This window comes from Ursus americanus, chromosome 23 (genome assembly GCF_024610735.1).
Source record: "Ursus americanus isolate L20-20 chromosome 23, mUrsAme1.1.p, whole genome shotgun sequence".
Taxonomy (NCBI): Eukaryota; Metazoa; Chordata; class Mammalia; order Carnivora; family Ursidae; genus Ursus; species Ursus americanus.
This window is the reverse complement of record NC_142149.1, coordinates 13935040-13953442: the sequence shown is the minus strand read 5'-3', so window position 1 is coordinate 13953442 and position 18403 is coordinate 13935040. Positions and strand designations below refer to the sequence as shown.

The window sequence follows — 18403 nt, the reverse complement described above, 5'->3', positions numbered from 1 at the left end:
TAGATTCCATGAATTAAAATAGTACATAACGATCTAGTGTGGTGTAAAACTACCACTATAAATTTGGAAGCAAGAGATGTTAAGCTCTAGATCAGGCTCTAACGCCTAGTTTGGCACAATGACCTTCAACAAAACACTTCACATGTGAATTAAATGAACTAATGTATCACATAAAATGCTTATAACAGTATCTGACACACATATGCTCAATAAATGTTTCTATGTCGTTAAAATTTTTACTCCACAAATCTCTATCTCCTCCCTCTAAATGGAGTAATGTCTCAGATTTAGCACTTACATGTCCAGTTTTGAATAATCGAAAAAGTTGTTCTTTAAAATACATATTATTTATAGGAAAGTTATATTGGTCAAGCAATTTGTCTCCTAGTCAAAACTCTTAAAAACCAAACTTAACATATCTAATTCACGGTTCATTTTATAAATTTGTCTGAACAAGATTCCTTGCTAATTTTCCAAGTACAAGGAAAATCTAGATTCTGGAACTGATCGGCAAATTTCTAAAGTTAAGTATACAATAAATGCCAACTTATTTGTCATGTTGATAACATCCTTCAAGTAATATTTCTCTAATGATCTCAGCTTACCCATCTGGTAAATCATTATCAAATAAACGGCTGCAGTCCACAACTTGCCCTCCTGTGCCTATTCGGTCTCTGGACTGAAGACTTACTATAAGACAACAAGAAAATTACTAAAAGTCATAAAACTAGAAAGAGTTATTACAATTTAAAATATGTATCTTTAAAAGACATCTAGCTTACCTTATTTTAATACTTTAGAATGAATTTTTTAGCTTCTAATAAATTCTGTAATTTTTTTTCCATGAGATTTTTCCCTTTAGGAGTGCCGTCAGAATTTTATGATTTTCTACACTTTATTGTGTTCGTGGAGGAGAGTTTAAATCCTTTTTGCCCATTGTAATGGGGCCATGTAAGGTCTCTTACTACACTCAAAAGAGGCATAATACATGAAAGGTATATTCACATACAGAGGAAGAGGAAAAGTTCACATTAATTTGGGTTTATTTGGGTTATGTGTAATTCTTGACACATCTTTAAAAAACAAACAGGGGCACCTGAGTGGTGCAGTCGGCTACAGGTCCAACTCTCAGTTAGGACTCCGGTTGTAATCTCAGGGTCATGAGATCAAGTCTGCTTGAGATTCTCTCCCCCTCTCCCTCTGCCCCTCCTGCTCATGCTCTCCAAAATAAGTCTTTTTTTCCCCCCTATTTATTTATTTATTTATTTATTTATTTATTTATTTATTTATTTTTGTGAGAGAGAGAGTGCACGTGCAAACATGAGTAGGAGGGAGAGGCAGAGGGAAAAGAGACTCCCCACTGAGCAGGGAGCCCGATGCAGCACTGGATCTCAGGACCCTGGGATCATGACCTGAGCCGAAGGCAGACAATTACCAGACTGAGCCACCCAGACGTCCTCTAAAATAAATCTTAAAAAAATAAATAAAAAATAAAAATAAAAAACACTGGATTCTGGCAATTGGGCAACACTTCGATTCCATGAGTTAAAACAGTACATAACGATCTAGTGTGCTGTAAAACTACCACTATAAATTTGGAAGCAAGAGATGTTAAGCTCTAGACCAGGCTCTAACACCTAGTTTGGCACAATGACCTTCAACAAAACACTTCACATTCTTAAAGTTTAGATAATCTAAATAATGAGGAAGTTAGGCTAACTGATATGTCTGAAGTCCTTCCTTGCTGCTCTAATATTCTTTAATTCTATTTTTGGCAATTCTCCCAAAAGATAAAACAGGAACAGGCAAATGTGACTATAACCCAACTTCTTAAAGAATTAATCAGTTACTACATAAAGTATGTCATCTTAAGACCCTTCGTTCTAGGAAGGGTCTCAAAATTCTGAAATCTTCCAGCTCTGCAAAAATTCTGAAAAATCAGAAAGTTAACACATTACTCCTTTATATGAACTTCATTTATAGGTGACATTGTAACATACCTCTCTCCTCAGTGAATATAAACAAAATGTTACATGAAAATTGTACTAGAAAACAGTATTAGCCAGTTTTTATACAGAAAAACTAAGTGAAATGCTTACCTAGATATAATCACTGCAAAAACTGTGTATTTTCTCATTAGCTTTGTTTAGAATAATTATTAAGGCTCAAAATTAAGGATTTCACGAGCTTCAACTCCAGAATGCTATATTACAAAGCACCTAAGCAATTTTTAGGTGGGCTTGTGTTTTTAAATGGCCTAATCCTAGCAATATGTAAAAACGAGTCATAGAAATATGTGTATAAGAACACTGTTCATAACATTAAAACATCAGAAACAATCTAAATATCCAGCAATAATGTACTAAATTATTTGTCCACCATGGACTGTCATGCAACATTAAAAATGCTACAGAAATGTATCCATGAACAACGAAAGATGTTTAGGACAAATTAAAACAGGTTATTTAAAATTCTGCACAGTGTAATACCATTTTTAAAAAACAGAACGGTATGTACATCAAGGTAACGACAATGATGGCATATTATGGATGTTCCTTATGTTCTCTGTCTATATTTTTATTTGATTTGATTTTATAACAAAAAAAGAAAAACCTCACAATAGATGCAAAGAATTGAATAACAGATTCAAAAACAAGGAAAAGGATTTAAAACCTTGAATCAGTCGTCTCAATTTGGGTGACTTTTCTCTAAGGTAATACTCCAAAAATAGGATAAAGCTAAGTGTCCAAAAATGCTTGCAACTTTCAATGTTACAACAGCAAAAAAACAACTTACAAGTCCAGTAAATAAGTTATGATATATTGATATAATTCATCCTTTAAAATCATTAATTACAAACACTAATAATGGTTACAGTAAGTGAAAGAAAAAAATTTTATATTCAATGAACCAAAATCATAAAAAATTTTATATAAATGTATATAAAATTATTAGAAAGGGATAAATATTTTTTAAAGTTAGTATTCTAGTATACTTTTCTCCATTTCCCAAAAGTATGTTATCTATGCATGATTATTTGTAAAGGTCTAATTCAGCAAGAACTAGAACTTATTCTGGTTGTGGTTTTTTTTTTTTTTAAACTTATTCCATTTTTAAATGGCAGGATCATAAAGCATAATGTTTGAATCCAACATATCTCTACATGAAAACCAAATTCACGCAAAAGCTTCAAATTTAAACACAGATACATGTCTAAGTAAAGCTTTCCTTTTTTATACAGTATATTCCATAGGTTTATTTCTAATTGCTGACAAAGGAAAGTCTGCTGTTTTTATAAATGCCAATCTACACCTAGTGAAACTATTTCGTTACTACTGGACATTAGTTGGCAAACATTACATAACACACCAAACAAAGTAAGAACAATCATTTAAAATCTTATATGCCAGCATTTATTTTTTAGTTTGTTTACTCCCTTCTCAATCTAAGAATGACAGGAATTCTCAAGAAGGCTGTAGTGTAGATATCTCCCTGTGATAACAGTCATAGGGCTTGGTTATGTTGCTACTCTGAATTCACTATGAACCCAACTCGTTCCCTTGGAAAATGAAGCCCTTCAAAAGTAACTTCAGTAACTAAAACCTCTCTGATAGGTTCATAATGCAATCAACTTCCCCTAAATTCTGTTCTATAGTGAAGTGGTAAGATTCCAATTATGTTTTTTTCTTTAAGAAGCCTCAAAGGAGCCCATCTTGGTGTCCTATCATATTATGTATCTTTTTTCTTTTTTTTAAGATTTATTTATTTATTCATTTGAGAGAGACAGAGCACAAGCAGGGGGAGAGGCAGAGAAAGAGGGAGAAGCAGCAGGATCCCCGCTGAGCTGGGAGCCCGACATGGGGCTCGATCCTGCGACCTGGAGATCATGACCTGAGCCAAAGGCAGATGTCCAACCATCTAAGCCACCCAGGTGCCCCACACACTGTGTATCTTGATCAAAGCTCAATCCACCAATTCTTGAGTCTCAGGAAATTTTGTATAAAGCCCTTTCTCTGAGACAATTCAAGATAGCCCCATTGAGTACTTTATGAGTAAGATATCCCTTTTTCCAATCACTATGCTATCATTCCTCATATTCTTTTCAATTAGCACAGATTATTTTAAAACTATAAAGCTTAAACAACAAAGTTCAATAGAATATTCTTACTCAAAAACCAGTTTAAGAATTATTTTTAGAGGGGCGCCTGGGTGGCTCAGTCGTTAAGGGTCTGCCTTCGGCTCAGGGCGTGATCCTGGCGTTCTGGGATCGAGCCCCACATCAGGCTTCTCTGCTGGGAGCCTGATTCTCCCTCTCCAACTCCCCCTGCTTGTCTCTCTCTCACTAGCTGTCTCTGTGTCAAACAAATAAATAAAATCTTTAAAAAAAAAAAAAAAAAAGAATTATTTTTAGAGGGGCGCACGGGTGGCTCAGTCGTTAAGCATCTGCCTTTCGCCCAGGGCGTGATCCCAGACTCCTGGGATCAAGCCCCGCATCAGGCTCCTCCGCTGGGAGCCTGCTTCTTCCTCTCCCACTCCCCCTGCTTGTGTTCCCTCTCTCGCTGGCTGTCTCTGTCAAATAAATAAATAAAATCTTAAAAAAAAAAAGAATTACTTTTAGAAAACTTTCAGACCATGCATAAAATCTGTCTTTAAAAGAATGCCTAAAGGATCAATAATTTTTCACAACATTTGGAGCCTTTTTTTTTTAACATTATTTACAGTTTGAGGGTTTGTGTGTTTTTTAATTCTTTAAATTAAGGTAGCCTGGAACTTGGATCCACTCTTTGAAACATTTTACGTGGCTCATTTAACTCAAGCCAATACAATGAAGCTATAGTTACGCGGATTTAAAAGATATTTAGAGTTTAGTCTGAATGATGCCAAATTTCACATGACTTTAAATTCCACACTTACCTACTATCTGTCCTCTAACCGTATCATTGTCATTTGGCCCAAGTTTGCACAGATCCAACCTCTGATCTATTTCAAATCAACAAAAAAAGCAATTAAAAAATAAGCTGGTATCAGAGCTTCTAACATCTATAGAGTGATAGTAAATTTCCATAATCCAATGGCAATCAGGCCTATCATTTAAATAATAATGTTTTAAAGATGAAACAAATGTTTAAAATCTCTAAGTGCGTATATAATTAGTATAAATGTCTTAACAAGGTTTTGATAAATTCAGATTTCAAAAACCATAAGGCACTGGTGTATACATTGCCAACATGCAACTATTTTTTCTCCAAAGATTTCAAACCACTTTATCTGAGTCTCGGCTTGTCGCTTAATAGTTGTTGTCCTTAAGCAATTTATGCCTGAGTCTTGATTTTCTCATGTATAACTGTAGTACCTATCCCATATTTCTTAAAGATCAAATTAGGTAATTATGTAAAACTTTTAGCACAGTACCTGAGATATAAGTGTTCAATAAATGTTAGTTGTTATCACTGTTATTTTTTATCTAACCATTTCAAATGAGTTCCACACACACACACAAAGTGCATTCATAAGAAGCTGAGTGTAAACTGTAAGATAAGGATTTGAGTAAGTTCGGCTACTAACTCATTTAGGGGCAACTCATTTACTCTCTCATGCCTCATCTATAGAACAGATATCACACTGACCTGGCCAGTTATAGTAAAAAACAGTGTCACCCACAGCACGTTGCTTTTGATTATATAAAACTGAATTCTTGTACAGCTATATGCCATCTGTCTATTTAAACAAGTTGTGAATTGATGAGGAGACCATACATTAGTCTTTGTATTTTCCACTCCAAACTGGTAGAACACTGTATCAGGGTGCTCAATAAATGTTTGTAAATGAAATATTATGGCACATCAAAAGGGTCAAGTAAATTAATGCAATGAAACACTCGCAGGCAGCAGAAAGAAAAATCTGTGTCCCAAAACTACAGCGCCTGGCTACGCAGTGAAAAAAAAAAAGACATTTTTCCCTTTGCAAAACAGACACTGCTAAATCCACTACATAGCGGACTTCTGCAAAGCAATTCCTCTTCTCTTGTTCAGCCTCTCCAGTGAGTCCTCCTCCCTTTGCCAGCAGGCCTTTGCCCTTGCTTCTCAGAGGACAGGATCCATGCCCTTTTCACCTTTTATCACCAGGGTTTTGAACAGTACCTGGCACATTAAAAGTGCAATAAATGTTGGCTAAATTGAAGCAGAGATAAGGTCATACATGTGGCCTATAAGACTTCGGTTTGCCGGCTGGGTTGGGTAATAAAACAGTTCGTTTTTATATGCTTAGACCTTTACCAATCCCAACGTCCTCTATTTCCTGTTGGGTCACCCTGTCAACCCAGAAATAAAAGAAATTCTCAGGTGCCTTTAGATTCCCCCGACTCAGAACTTCTGGCACAATTTTCTCCCTTTTTAACAGATCAATATTTATATATTTGGACTACATTAAAAGGGGTCATCTCAGTATACCTAATATTCAAAGCTAAATTTGCTCTATTTTTAATTAATTTCTTTAGCTAGATTATAAGTGAATTTTTGTTTAGCAGAGACAGCTGGGCTAAAATCCCATGACAATGAATGACCAGCAATATTTTTTATATTATATAAAAAAGAATCCTATAGAAACAACAAAAAATTTTGTTGAAAAAGACACTTTTATCTATGTCCCAATGGAAATAATCCCCCAAAAGATGTTTTGTTACCTGGTTACATGAATTATGCATGTGCAAATTAAACATGTCACTCCAATATGGAAATCATTTCTGATGTCTTGACCTTGGCCTGATCTTCTAAACACCCAGGTTGGTGGAAACTAAATCTATAATTCAGTAGTTAATACAGCTATCTTACACTCAATGTCTTACCTTTCCAGAACTTTAATTTTTTCACCGTTTTATATATCACTTTTATTCACTAGTACTTCCCCTTTCACCTTAAACATTCCAATCACCTAAATAAAACTCACTTTATCTCATTAATCCACCAAAACCAGAGAAGGGTACTAAGAAATAAAAAAAGGCATTTATACTTTGATACTTTTCTTTTTACTCTTGGATATCAGACCTTTCCTAACACTTATAAATTCACTGGATACTAAGCATCAGCTCTGATTTAGTTCGTTTCACATACTTTAAATGTTTCATTGTTTTATAAAGTCCATAAAATAAATTTAACGAAGAATTTTTACCAATGTTTCAAACATACATAGGAAGTTAAGTTTCTGGATCCCTGCCTCCCCCAAAAAACGTGTGTGTGTGTGTAATATATATACACACAAATATGTATACATATTTTTTTAATTTTAAAAAGCACTAGTATCTACTCACAACCAGTGTCTTTGAGGCGGTTGATGGCATTGGAAAGAAGTCGAACACAACCAAGAAATCCAGCACCTTGTTTTTTATGGATCTTCTTGTGATTCCACACACTGATCGTAACTGAATCAGACTTTCCAATATACCTAAAACACAACATGACTGAATGAGTAACTTGGCAACTACAAGTAGTTAGTATGAAATTTTTCTCTTGCTCTTGTATTCTAAAGTCTCAAATGCTTCAGAGTATGACTAAATACTGCAAAATGTTTTGAGTTCAATCAATCCCATGGGATTGAATTTAAATTTTTAAAAGATCTTAAAAGTAAAATCTAAAAATAATTTTTAATATATCCTTCATCACATCTGCCACTCTCAGGCTGGGTAACGATTTTTGTTAGTAAAAAAACTATTTTAGTAGCTAGTGTCAAATAACACTAACAGAGTTTCTGACATTTCTTTCCAAGAACAAAAATGTTACACGAACTTTTATCAGTCACATTTTAAACACATTTCAATGACATGACCTATCATCTCAGAGAGTACTGTTTTCAAGGGGCATTGTCAAGGCTGACAGACCAAAAATCTGACATACCTGTTATGTTTTAAAATGCTGTAGAACAAAAGCTGATTGTAACGCTTTTCCCCTGCTTCTTTCCTGTATGCAGGCCTTGAGCGAGCAGGACTCTTGCAGATTTCACTTCACTGCCTGCAGACAAGCAGAGCAGGGAAAAGCGTTACTATACTTGTCTGTGCATATACCTGCAAGTATGTGAAAGCTCTACCACAGCCAATTGTTCACATGGTGCCATCCCATGCAAAAATATGATAAAATAACATAATTATATCAGTAGAACCCTAACCCTATTTCATTGCCTCTAAGTGGTCAAATTTTTGGTCCAGCAACCTTGATCTTAAAGTATCATTCGGTAAAGCAGTAATATCAGAAAAATTCACCTCGTATATAAAAAAGCCAAAACCACTTAAGAACTAAACCTTTTAAATGAGAAACAGGGAAGCCACACTTGGATGCAGCTGTGCTTAAAAGCATGCCTACCCCCCAGACTTTTAATTATGCAAACCGATACACTGCCTTTTTAAAAATTAAGCCAATTTGAATTTCATTTCTGTTGCTTGCAAATGAAAAACTCTGGACTAAAATATCCAGGATGCACCAGTTTTTAAATATACCTAACAGACCTAACTTGGCAAGTTATCTCCTGCATGATATGTCAAAATTCTAGCACCAGAATCAATTATTAAACAGCTAAATCTCCCCAAACCAACATTAAAAGAAAAAAAATCACATTAAATCACTTTCCCAACTGGTAAGCCTGATGTACAAGTATGATAAAATATTGATCCCCTCATGCCTTAGCCCACCACTGACATAAGCATCCTCTCAGGAGGCTAGCTGTCAAGGCCCAGAGACCTTAAGAACATACACTGAAAACGGGAGATTCTGTCAGTTTGTGTCCCTGAACAACTTTGAGATAGCCTCCCTGACAAATGAAACTTTTATACAAAATACACGGCTACTGTATGAAGTCACTGAAAATCTGGAGTTGCCTATTATATCAGTTAGTCTGCACTAACCAATACAGAAGGCAAATCATAAGGGGCCTTGTCAGCCATGGTATGAACTCTGGCCTTTACTCCAAGTAAGGCTGGAAACCAATGGGAGATGTGCAGCAGAGGAGTAATAAGATTTGAAATATGTTTTAATAAGATCACCCTAGCTGCTGTGTTGAGAAAGACCATAAAAGCAAGCCTAGAAAAGCAAGGAGTCTAAGGCAGAGGTCAGCAACCCACAGCCTGTGAGCCAAACGCAACAGAGCATAGGATATAATGTGATTTCATTTTCAAGGATAAAATTTTTTTTTAAGTTTTAAGGCCATATTATAAATATTTAGAAAGTCTACATCTCTTCATTCACATTACCACTTTTCTAACATAAAGTTATCATTTCTATGTGCTGGATCCAACGATTCCACATACAAATGATGATTCAACAGGGATTCCAGCCCATACCATTAGAGAGTCCCCTCCCCCTAAATCCCATGGACCTGGCCACCAGGGAATCCCACTCAAATTACCTATTAGCACATTAGTATAATACCAAGCTGTGGTCTGTAACTTGTACAGGACCCCTGACAAACAGACAAGTTTAGGTAGAGACACCCCCGCCCTCCAGGTCCAGCACGAAGCAGCTACTAAAGAGGAGACCTCTGCCCAAATGCCAAAGATTTGTCATTGTTGATCTCCGGGGGCGGGGGGGGAGGGGGGTGTAGAGGCTACTTCTGGGCAACAGGCTTGAGCAATGGAAACCTGAATAATGTCAAAGAGGCCACAGTGACCACCGGGCTGAATGCAAACAAGCTCATTAAGTGACCCACCTCAAAATATCCATAGGCTTTAGCTGACCAATAGGTTACTTACAACCGGCACAGGTACCGAAAAAAGGAAAATTCCATGTTCCCATACTTCCTCACTCCCCCCTTAACTACATACAGGCCCCCACCATTGCCTCTGGTGGACAGTCTCTCCTTTGCTGTCCTGCCCACTGCTCCCTTGCAGTGTATTCAGAAAACTTCTATCTCTTTCATTCTGCCTTGGGTGAATCCTCTAATCACCTGCTCCTCCAGGATCCACCCGATCACATTGCCCCACACTCCAGTGTTGGAACTAGTCCCCTGGACTTCCTTGCCTCCCTCTAAGCCATTCTTCACAATAGCCCAAGTGTCACTCTTGGATATAAACCTTATTATAGCATTTCCCCCACTTAAAACCCTTTTATTGCTTTCCACTGCTTTTAGGAGAGGATTCAAATTTACTAACAGGCTTTCAAGGACCTTCATGAGCTGGCTCCTGTTTGCCTCTCTTTGTTTGTCCTATGCCATACTCCCCTTACATGAACTCACTCATGCTGCCCCTCCAAACTGTTTTCAAAGTCATGATCTTTTTCAACTCTGGGTCTTCACACAGGCTGCTTTTGCTTAGACCCGGCCCACTTTTCCTTTTTTCAAGTTAACTTCTACTTAAGGCCTAAGCCTAAATGCCACTTTTTCTAGGAAGCTGTGCTTAACTCCTAAATTCATATAAAGTTCTGTGTATTTCCAGAGCACCCAATACTTCCCCATTTTCTTATCACACTGTTTATAATTTCCTATTTAGTTGTGTTGATACACCACTTGGCTGTACACTTGGAGGACTATGCCTTGTTCACTATCGTACCTGGGTCTCTCGCTGAATTTAAATCTCACTGAAGCTTAAAGACATGGCTTAAAACAATCTGATTAAGAACCCAAAAGCTTAGTCAGTTACACAGATAGTAGCCTATTAGGGCTGCGATTTCAAACTCACCGCAGGTCAAATCAAGTACTAAAAAAAAAATATGTGACCTAATATAATACATTTACTAAAAGTATGTAACATTTGAGAATTACCTGTCAGATACTAGTCTAAGCACTTTACAGTTATTATCTGTCTCACTCTTCCTATCAGTCTTCTAAAGTAGGCACTGTTGCTGTCGTCAATGGAAACCGATGCACAAGGGGTTAAACAATGAGCTAATGATCACACATGCAAGTGGTGGAGGCGGGAAGCCGGGTACTCTCACTTCTCTCTACTCTCACTTCTCTCTACCGCCTACTTTTTTGGTTCCTCTTTATCTGCCTACTAACTTGGAGTTACTGAGCCATAGCTCTGAGGGGCATACACAAAAGCCTTATTCTGAGTTGTCTCTATGTATCTCAGTGTTTCAGTAGGAGAGACAGGACGTTTGTTCACATGTGGTTTAGAAAGTCAAATTTAAGTAACTGACCAGAGTCCTGGCTGAGCTGGGTACTCTAGGGTGGTTCTAGAACTAATTGTCTAGAAGTAAGTAGGTGAGATGTCAGGCATAAAGGTTTGCTGGGCGAGCTAAAATTCATTTTTGTAGTTAAGTCAAGTGGAACACTTTGAAGAAAAACTGAAATTGATGAAGGGTGAAGTCTAAAGCTTAAAAAGCTTAAAAGACCAAGGACTTAAAAGTCAGGATATCAAGGCAGTTAACATGTTTATAACGTGAGATATGCTAACAAAATGGTAGTGGTGTAGAAAGCATGTGATAATGGAATTAATAGCCTGGAGAAAACTGCAACCTATACCTGGTTTCAGGGAGGAACAAATAAGAAACAAGACTATTACTGCCATCAAATCCCTGAAATATTCCCAAACTCCTAAGCCCAAGATACTCCAACAGCGATGTGGGGCTAAAACAGAAGGACTGCTCAAAGTATTGAAAAGGAATGGAAAGCCCTCCTGAATCCCCTCCCTGATCCAGTTCATCCTCAACCCTGTCAGGAGACCCAAGGTTTATACTCTGAAAAGTTCTCTATTGAGTGACACTAGGCACAGCTGAGGAAGAAGATACAAGTCCTTAATAAAAGCAGGGATATTAAGAGGTAAATACAGGCAACAGAGACACCCCCTAGCATCCTTATACTCTTCAGCTGCAAGAACACTAGCATCCGAGCATATATAGCCCCCCAAGCAGGAAACGGGAGAATTATCAATAGTCGTACCTGATTACCCTAGTGAGTGGACCAGCTCTACCCATGGGCACAGAATTTCCAATCAACATTTAAATGCCTCCCCTTAAATATAAAGAGAAAGAAACCCAAATCAAACTAACAGAAAAAAAGGAACTCTGACAAAAGAGAGGCAATACAAGCAACAGAAGAAAACTCACTTCTCTTATTAGAGAAGATACTGCATCCAAGAAATAAGAGGAAATTATGAAAAAAAGATTGTCAAAAAACAAAGTGATCTTGGAAGCTAAAAATGTGAAAACAGAAATTACAATAAAAGGAATGTTTGAAAATTAAGTTGGGGAAACAGCCCAGACATTTCATCACAGTTTTCTAATTTTTTACTAAAACAAAAATAGTTTATTAAAACAGAGAAGGTGCCTGGGTGGCTCAGTCAGTTAAGAGTCTGACTTTGGCTCAGGTGATGATCTTTGGGTCCTGGGATCAAGGCCTGTGACAGGCTCCCTACTCAGTGGGGAGTTTGCCTGTTCCTCTCTCTCTCTCTCTCTCTCTCTCTCAGCCCCTCCCCCTACTTATACACTCCTCCTCTCTCTGAAATAAATAAAATCTTAAAAAAAAAGAGAGAGAGAGAGAAAATATGGGGTGCCTGGGTGGCTCAGTCGGTTAAGCGTATGCCTTTGGCTCAGGTCATGATCCCAGGGTCCTGGGATCAAGCCCCACGTTGGGCTCTCTGCTCAGCATGGGGCCTGCTACTCCCTCTCCCTCTGCCTGCTGTTCTCCCTGCTTGTGCTCTGCCAAGTAAATAAATAAAATCTTAAAAAAATAAAAAATTTAAAAAATCAAGATCTTTTACTTACTTACTTACTAAATAAATGAATAAATTTTCCATAACTAAAGAGTTAAGTATCCAGAAGAGACCACAGGCAGTAATTTCTCTGACATCAGTCATAACATCTTTCTAGATACGTCACCAGAGGCAAGGGAAACAAAAAAATAAACTATTGGGAGTACATCAAAATAAAAAGCTTCTGCACAGAAAAGGACAAACAGAACTAAAAGACAGCCTACTGAATGGGAGAAAATATTTGCAAATGACATATCCAGTAAAGGATTAGTATCCAATATATATAAAGAACTTAACACCAAAAACCCACAAATAATCCAATTACAAAACACACAGAAGATATGAACAGACATTTCTCCAAAGAAGACATACAGATGGCCAAGAGACACATGAAAAGATGCTTACACTCATCATCAGGAAAATACAAATCAAAACCACAATAAGACATCACCTCACACCTGTCACAATGGCTAAAATAAAAAACTCGAGAAACAAGTGTTGGTGAGGATGTGGAGAAAAAGGGACCCTCGTGCACTGTTGGTGGGAATGCAAACTGGTGCAACCACTAGGGAAGACAGTATAGAATTCCTCAAAAAATTACAAATAGCAGGGTCCCGGGTGGCTCAGTTGGTTAAGCATCCGACTCTTGATTTCAGCTCAGGTCACGATCTCACGGTCCTGAGACCGAGCCCCGTGTTGGGCTCCAAGCTCAGTGCAAAGTCTGCTTGTCCCTCTCCGTCCCCCCTGCTTGCTCTCATGCACTTGCTCGCTCTCTCTCTCAAATAATAAATATAACCTTTAAAAAAAATTAAAAATAGAGGGGCAACTGGATGGCTCAGTCAGTTAAGTGTCCAACTCTTGATTTCAGTTTGGGTTTTGATCTCGGTTGGGGTCATGAGATTGAGCCCATGTTCAGCTCCACTCTCAGCATGGAGTCTGCCTCAGATTCTCTCTCCCCCTCGGCCCCTCCCCCGGCTCGCTTACTCTCTCTCTCAGAAAAAAACCAAACAAATAAAATAAAACTAGAACTATCCTACAGTCTAGTAATTGCACTACTGGGTATTTACCCAAAGAATACAAAAATACTAATTTGAAGGGTTATGTACCCCCTTTTTATTGCAGCATTACTTACAATAGCGAAATTGTGGAAACAGCCCAAGTGTCCACTGAGACATGAATGGATAAAGAATGGAATATTATTCAGCTGTAAGAAAGAATGAAATCTTGCCATTTGTAACAACATGGATGGATCTAGAGTATAATGCTACAAAATAAGCCAGTCAGAGAAAGATAAATACCATATGATTTCATTCATATGTGGAATTTAAGAAATAAAACAAATGAACAAAGGGGGGGAAAAAAGAAAAACCCAAAGAAGAGACTCTTAACTATAGAGAACACAAAGATGGTAATGGGGGGGGGGGGTCAGTGAGGGAGTGGGATGGCGGGGAGCAGAGTGAGAGGGAGAGAGAATCCTAAGCAGGCTCCACGCCCAGTAGAGAGCCTGATGCTCAGTCTCACAACCCTGAGATCATGACCTGAGCTGAAATCAAGAGTCAGATCCTTAACCCACTGAGCCACCCAGGTGCCCCAAGAGTACACTTATCTTGATGAACCCTGAGTAATATATGGAACTGTTGAATCACTATATTGTACACCTGAAACTAATATAACACTGTATGTTAACCATACTGAAATTAAAGTCTTTAAAGAGTTTAGTTATCCAGATTGAAAGTTTCTAATAAGTATCTAGCACTATGTAACAAATATACCAAAACCATCATCAAAAAATGTAGTATCAGGCATAAAGACAATACCCTGAAATCTTCCAGTGGAAAACAATAATCAAGATGCCATTGGCAATATTCTAAAACTGCACTGTTCAAAAGGGCAGCCACCAGCCACAGAGAGCTATTGAGTACGGGAGGCTAGTCTAAATTGAGGCAATCTGTAAGTGCAAAACAAACTCCTCTAAGATCTCAAAGACTTACTTTTAAAATGTTTATTTTTAAAATTCTATTTATTTATAAAAATACTTTATATTGATTACATGTTGAAATGACAATATTTTAGATACACTGAACTAAATAAAATATATTATAAAAATATATTTTTTATTAGCTTTTTTAAATGTGGTTTCTAGCAAATTTAAAATTGCAGACAAGCTCCCATTTGTGGCTCACAATGTATTTCTATTCAGCAGTGCTGATCTAAACCTGGAAGACAATGGAGCATTGTATTCACAATTTGGAAAGAAAATGATGACTTACCTAGAAGTTCATACTCAGACAAACAATCAAGTGAGAAGACAAAATATATTTTCAGATAAGGTATCAAAGAAATTTTCCTTATCTTTGTACTCTTTCTCAATGAAAGACTTCACCAAAACAGGGAATAAACAAAAAATGGGAAGTCACTGAACCTAGCAGAGACAAAGGAAATCCCCAATGTAATGATAAAGGCAAGTTCCCAGACAGCTGTGCAGCAGGTCTTAGACCAGTTCAGACCACCAAACCAGACTGGAGGAAGAGGACAGAGGCTTCAGGAGAGTATATCCAAGAAAAAAACAAAGCCAATGGAATAGCTCATGTGGTTGAATATATGCAGAAATGTTCCGTCCTGTGGGAGACTTTGGGAATTAAGCAATGAGACAGAGAGAAAACGAAGCAAATGGCAAAGCAGGACAGTTATAACTCCAGAAAAACAAAAGTTGTCAAGAAAGGAAATGTAATCATCTCACACCACATGACTCAATTATGAATAGTTACATGATGACAGTAATATAAATACGGAACAGTGATTTAACTAAGATGGTTCACATAAATATACTGGGGGGCTGGGAGAAAGAAGGGCCATATGGGTGTTATAGGTGTTGTGAGAGTAGGGATGAGAGACATCAGTTGTAAAAGCTAAATTTTCTTGCATGGTAGGAAATGTAAAAATAATACCTAAAACTAGAAGTACGTATGCACTAAATCTCTCTCTGCATCTCTCTTCCCACCCCCATCCCATATAGAGAGATGTGTAAAATAAGCATGATATCTAGAAATAGAAGAAAATACCAGAATAAACAGTCAAAGTTACTCAAAGTAGTTACCTTGGGAATGGGAATCAGGAATAAGAATGGGGCAGCAAACTGCAATTTCCCATTAAAACCCTTACAGTATTATGTGCCCTTTTAGGAGATTACATATACTACTGTGATTAAAATAAAACCATCCCTACAAAAGCAAAAAGAACGCCTACGAGTCCATCCCAATTATGACTTCTGGTTTTATACTCATAATTGGCTGAAAGTCAATTAATACCTTTATTTAACTGAAAAAAGATGGGGTGGGGCTGCTCTAAACTACATATACAATCTGTTCTCCATAGGCTTATTAAGGGCACTTAGTCTCTCAAAACTAGCTATCAATAAGCCAGAGTACCTTCCCATTAGGTTTTGTGTCCCTCTATGAAGACCAGATTATACCACAGATCAAATGATCATTTTCAGTGAGTCTTTTCAAAGACTGTATCAAATAATACTGATTCTAGGTTTCATTTCAAATGAATCATTTAAACCTACAGGTCATAATGCTGATTCCACTTTGGATCAAGTGTATTCTTCACAGTATCTGTAGAATGGCATTGCCCAGATCCATCAACCACCACCTTAGCAAATGGATCAGGAAGTCCTGTGAAAAAAGGGGAAGAATTTTTTTTTTATTAAAGAATATTCTGACATGGAAAATAGAAGATTAATTGTATAAAGCTTACTATTTACTAAAAAACAAAGATTATCCCATTCTTTATGAAAAGTTTAACATTTGGCTATGAAAGTGGTCCATTTTAAAACTAAGATTAAAGTTAATTCTATATTAAATACCAGAAGCCACATTTTTTTTCTTGCTCCTATCTCAAAACATTCTCAGCTTAAACTACCAAAGCCTAGAGGTTACTTCAGAATGTGGAAGTTCTTATACATCTTTACCAGCCCTTTGACCCCAAGAAGCTTAAAACACTCCTGGCTCTCTCAGAGCCTTCCCAAGGTCTCTCCTAGTAGCATTTAAAGAAAGAGCCTATTAAAGGTTTTCACACAAGAACATAAGCTACAGAGAAATCAAATTAGCCAAAAAGTTTTCTTCAATAGCTACCATGAGTGATGAGAAACTGAAATAAAAAAATCTAATACCCTGCCTTAAAAGATCTTACTATCTAATTGGGGAGATAAGAATGCCATGGTCAGGGGAGGACAGGGGGATGGTCTGGCACACCTGGGTGGCTCAGTGGGTTAAGCTTCCAATTCTTGGTTTCAGCTCAGGTCATGATCTCATGGGTTGTGAGACTGAGCCCTGCATGGCTCCGCACTCAGTGGGGAGTCTGCTTGAGAGTCTCTCTCCCTCTGCCCCTCCCCCAGCTCATGTTTGCTCTCGCTCTCTCTCGCTCTCTCTCTAATGAATAAATAAATCTTTTTTTAAAAATGCTGTGGGGGAGAGGGGAACCTGAGAATAAACAAGTGTTTGTATGACTATAAAGAAAACACTTTTAATACTATGTCAGGCACTATTCTAAATGCTTTACATATATTCAATCTCTTATTCTTCACAATAATCCAATGGGGTCAATACTACTATAATCTCTACTGATGAGGAAACTGAGGCACAAAACAGTTAATTAACTAGTCCAAGGACAAACAGTACATGAGAGCGCCAGGGTCTAAAGTTCAGATTTTTAAAGCCATGCACATATAATCTGGTTCTCGATTTCATGCTCTTAACCACTATGCTATGTTATACCTCTCATTTACTATGCAGTTCAACAGTGTGTACAAGTAAGAGCTCAGAAAAACAGGAGAAGAGTTGGAGTTTGGAGTCTGAACAGTAAATCAAGGCTTTTTTTTTTTTTTTTTTTTAGGGGACGGGACTCATTTGGGTTTTAAAGGACAAACAGGAAGATTGCCAAGAAAGGTTTGACAATATTTGAAGGTCTCCAAGGAGTCTAACCAAATCGTCTGTGCTAATGTGTAAAAGTTAATGCTGCTGGTAAGAGAGGCTTAAAAATCAGAAAATGGCTGAAACAGATAACAGGGAGCCTCTGTAGGTTCTTAAGCACGGCTGTAAATACATGGTCCTGTTTTTCCACTAGTGGTATTCAGGGTGGACTGCGAGAAGAAAAGACTGGTACAGAGGACATCTATGAAGCTGCTGTAAGTTCCACAGAGTAGGATGATTAGACCCTACCCTAGGGAAGTCCCATGAAAAGAAAGTGAAATAAGCTACTCTGAAAGATCTAGTATGAGTTTATAAGAAAGTAAGTAAAAAATGACAGTATAGTTTTCAGCCCTAAGTAACAATGAGAAGAGTGGTCTTTTGGGGGGAAAGAAAAGTTAGAACTAAATAAAATGTTACAGAGACAAAAATGACAATTTAGCTATTAGACATATTGGGATAGCGAACATTTCCTATGGACAGCTGCAAACACTAGAACAAAATGTTGGTAAGTCTTGATAACTGAAGAACTTGTACACCTTGACAGCTAATTTTTTTTTTTAAGATACCAATGTGCCAAGACTCAAGGACAGGCAGAAATTACGTCATCAGGTCCCCAATTCTATGATTCTGTGATCTGTCAATTTCAAATAAGAGAAGACCCAAATTTACAAATGTTAAGTATTTCAGAAGATACTTGGAAGTCAGGGTATTGATATATTTAACTATATTTTTTTATTTAAGATTTACTTATTTATTTATT

The 18403-nt window shown here is 37.3% G+C and overlaps 1 protein-coding gene across 3 annotated transcripts in view; it reads right to left on the bottom strand.

The window, feature by feature from the left end:
• Nucleotides 1-18403, bottom strand: part of SMURF2 (SMAD specific E3 ubiquitin protein ligase 2) — a 116800-nt gene that overhangs the window by 34136 nt on the left and 64261 nt on the right. For all 3 annotated transcript variants that reach the window (XR_006782790.2, XR_006782791.2, XM_045814604.2), the window contains exons 3-6: nt 16239-16347; nt 7307-7440; nt 4915-4980; nt 606-690 (exon numbers count right to left, since the gene is read on the bottom strand). Coding sequence is in view for 1 of the 3 variants with exons in the window: in XM_045814604.2 (XP_045670560.1) it covers nt 606-690; nt 4915-4980; nt 7307-7440; nt 16239-16347 (394 nt within the window). In the remaining 2 variants the exon portion in view is untranslated. The remainder of the gene's footprint in view (nt 1-605; nt 691-4914; nt 4981-7306; nt 7441-16238; nt 16348-18403) is intronic.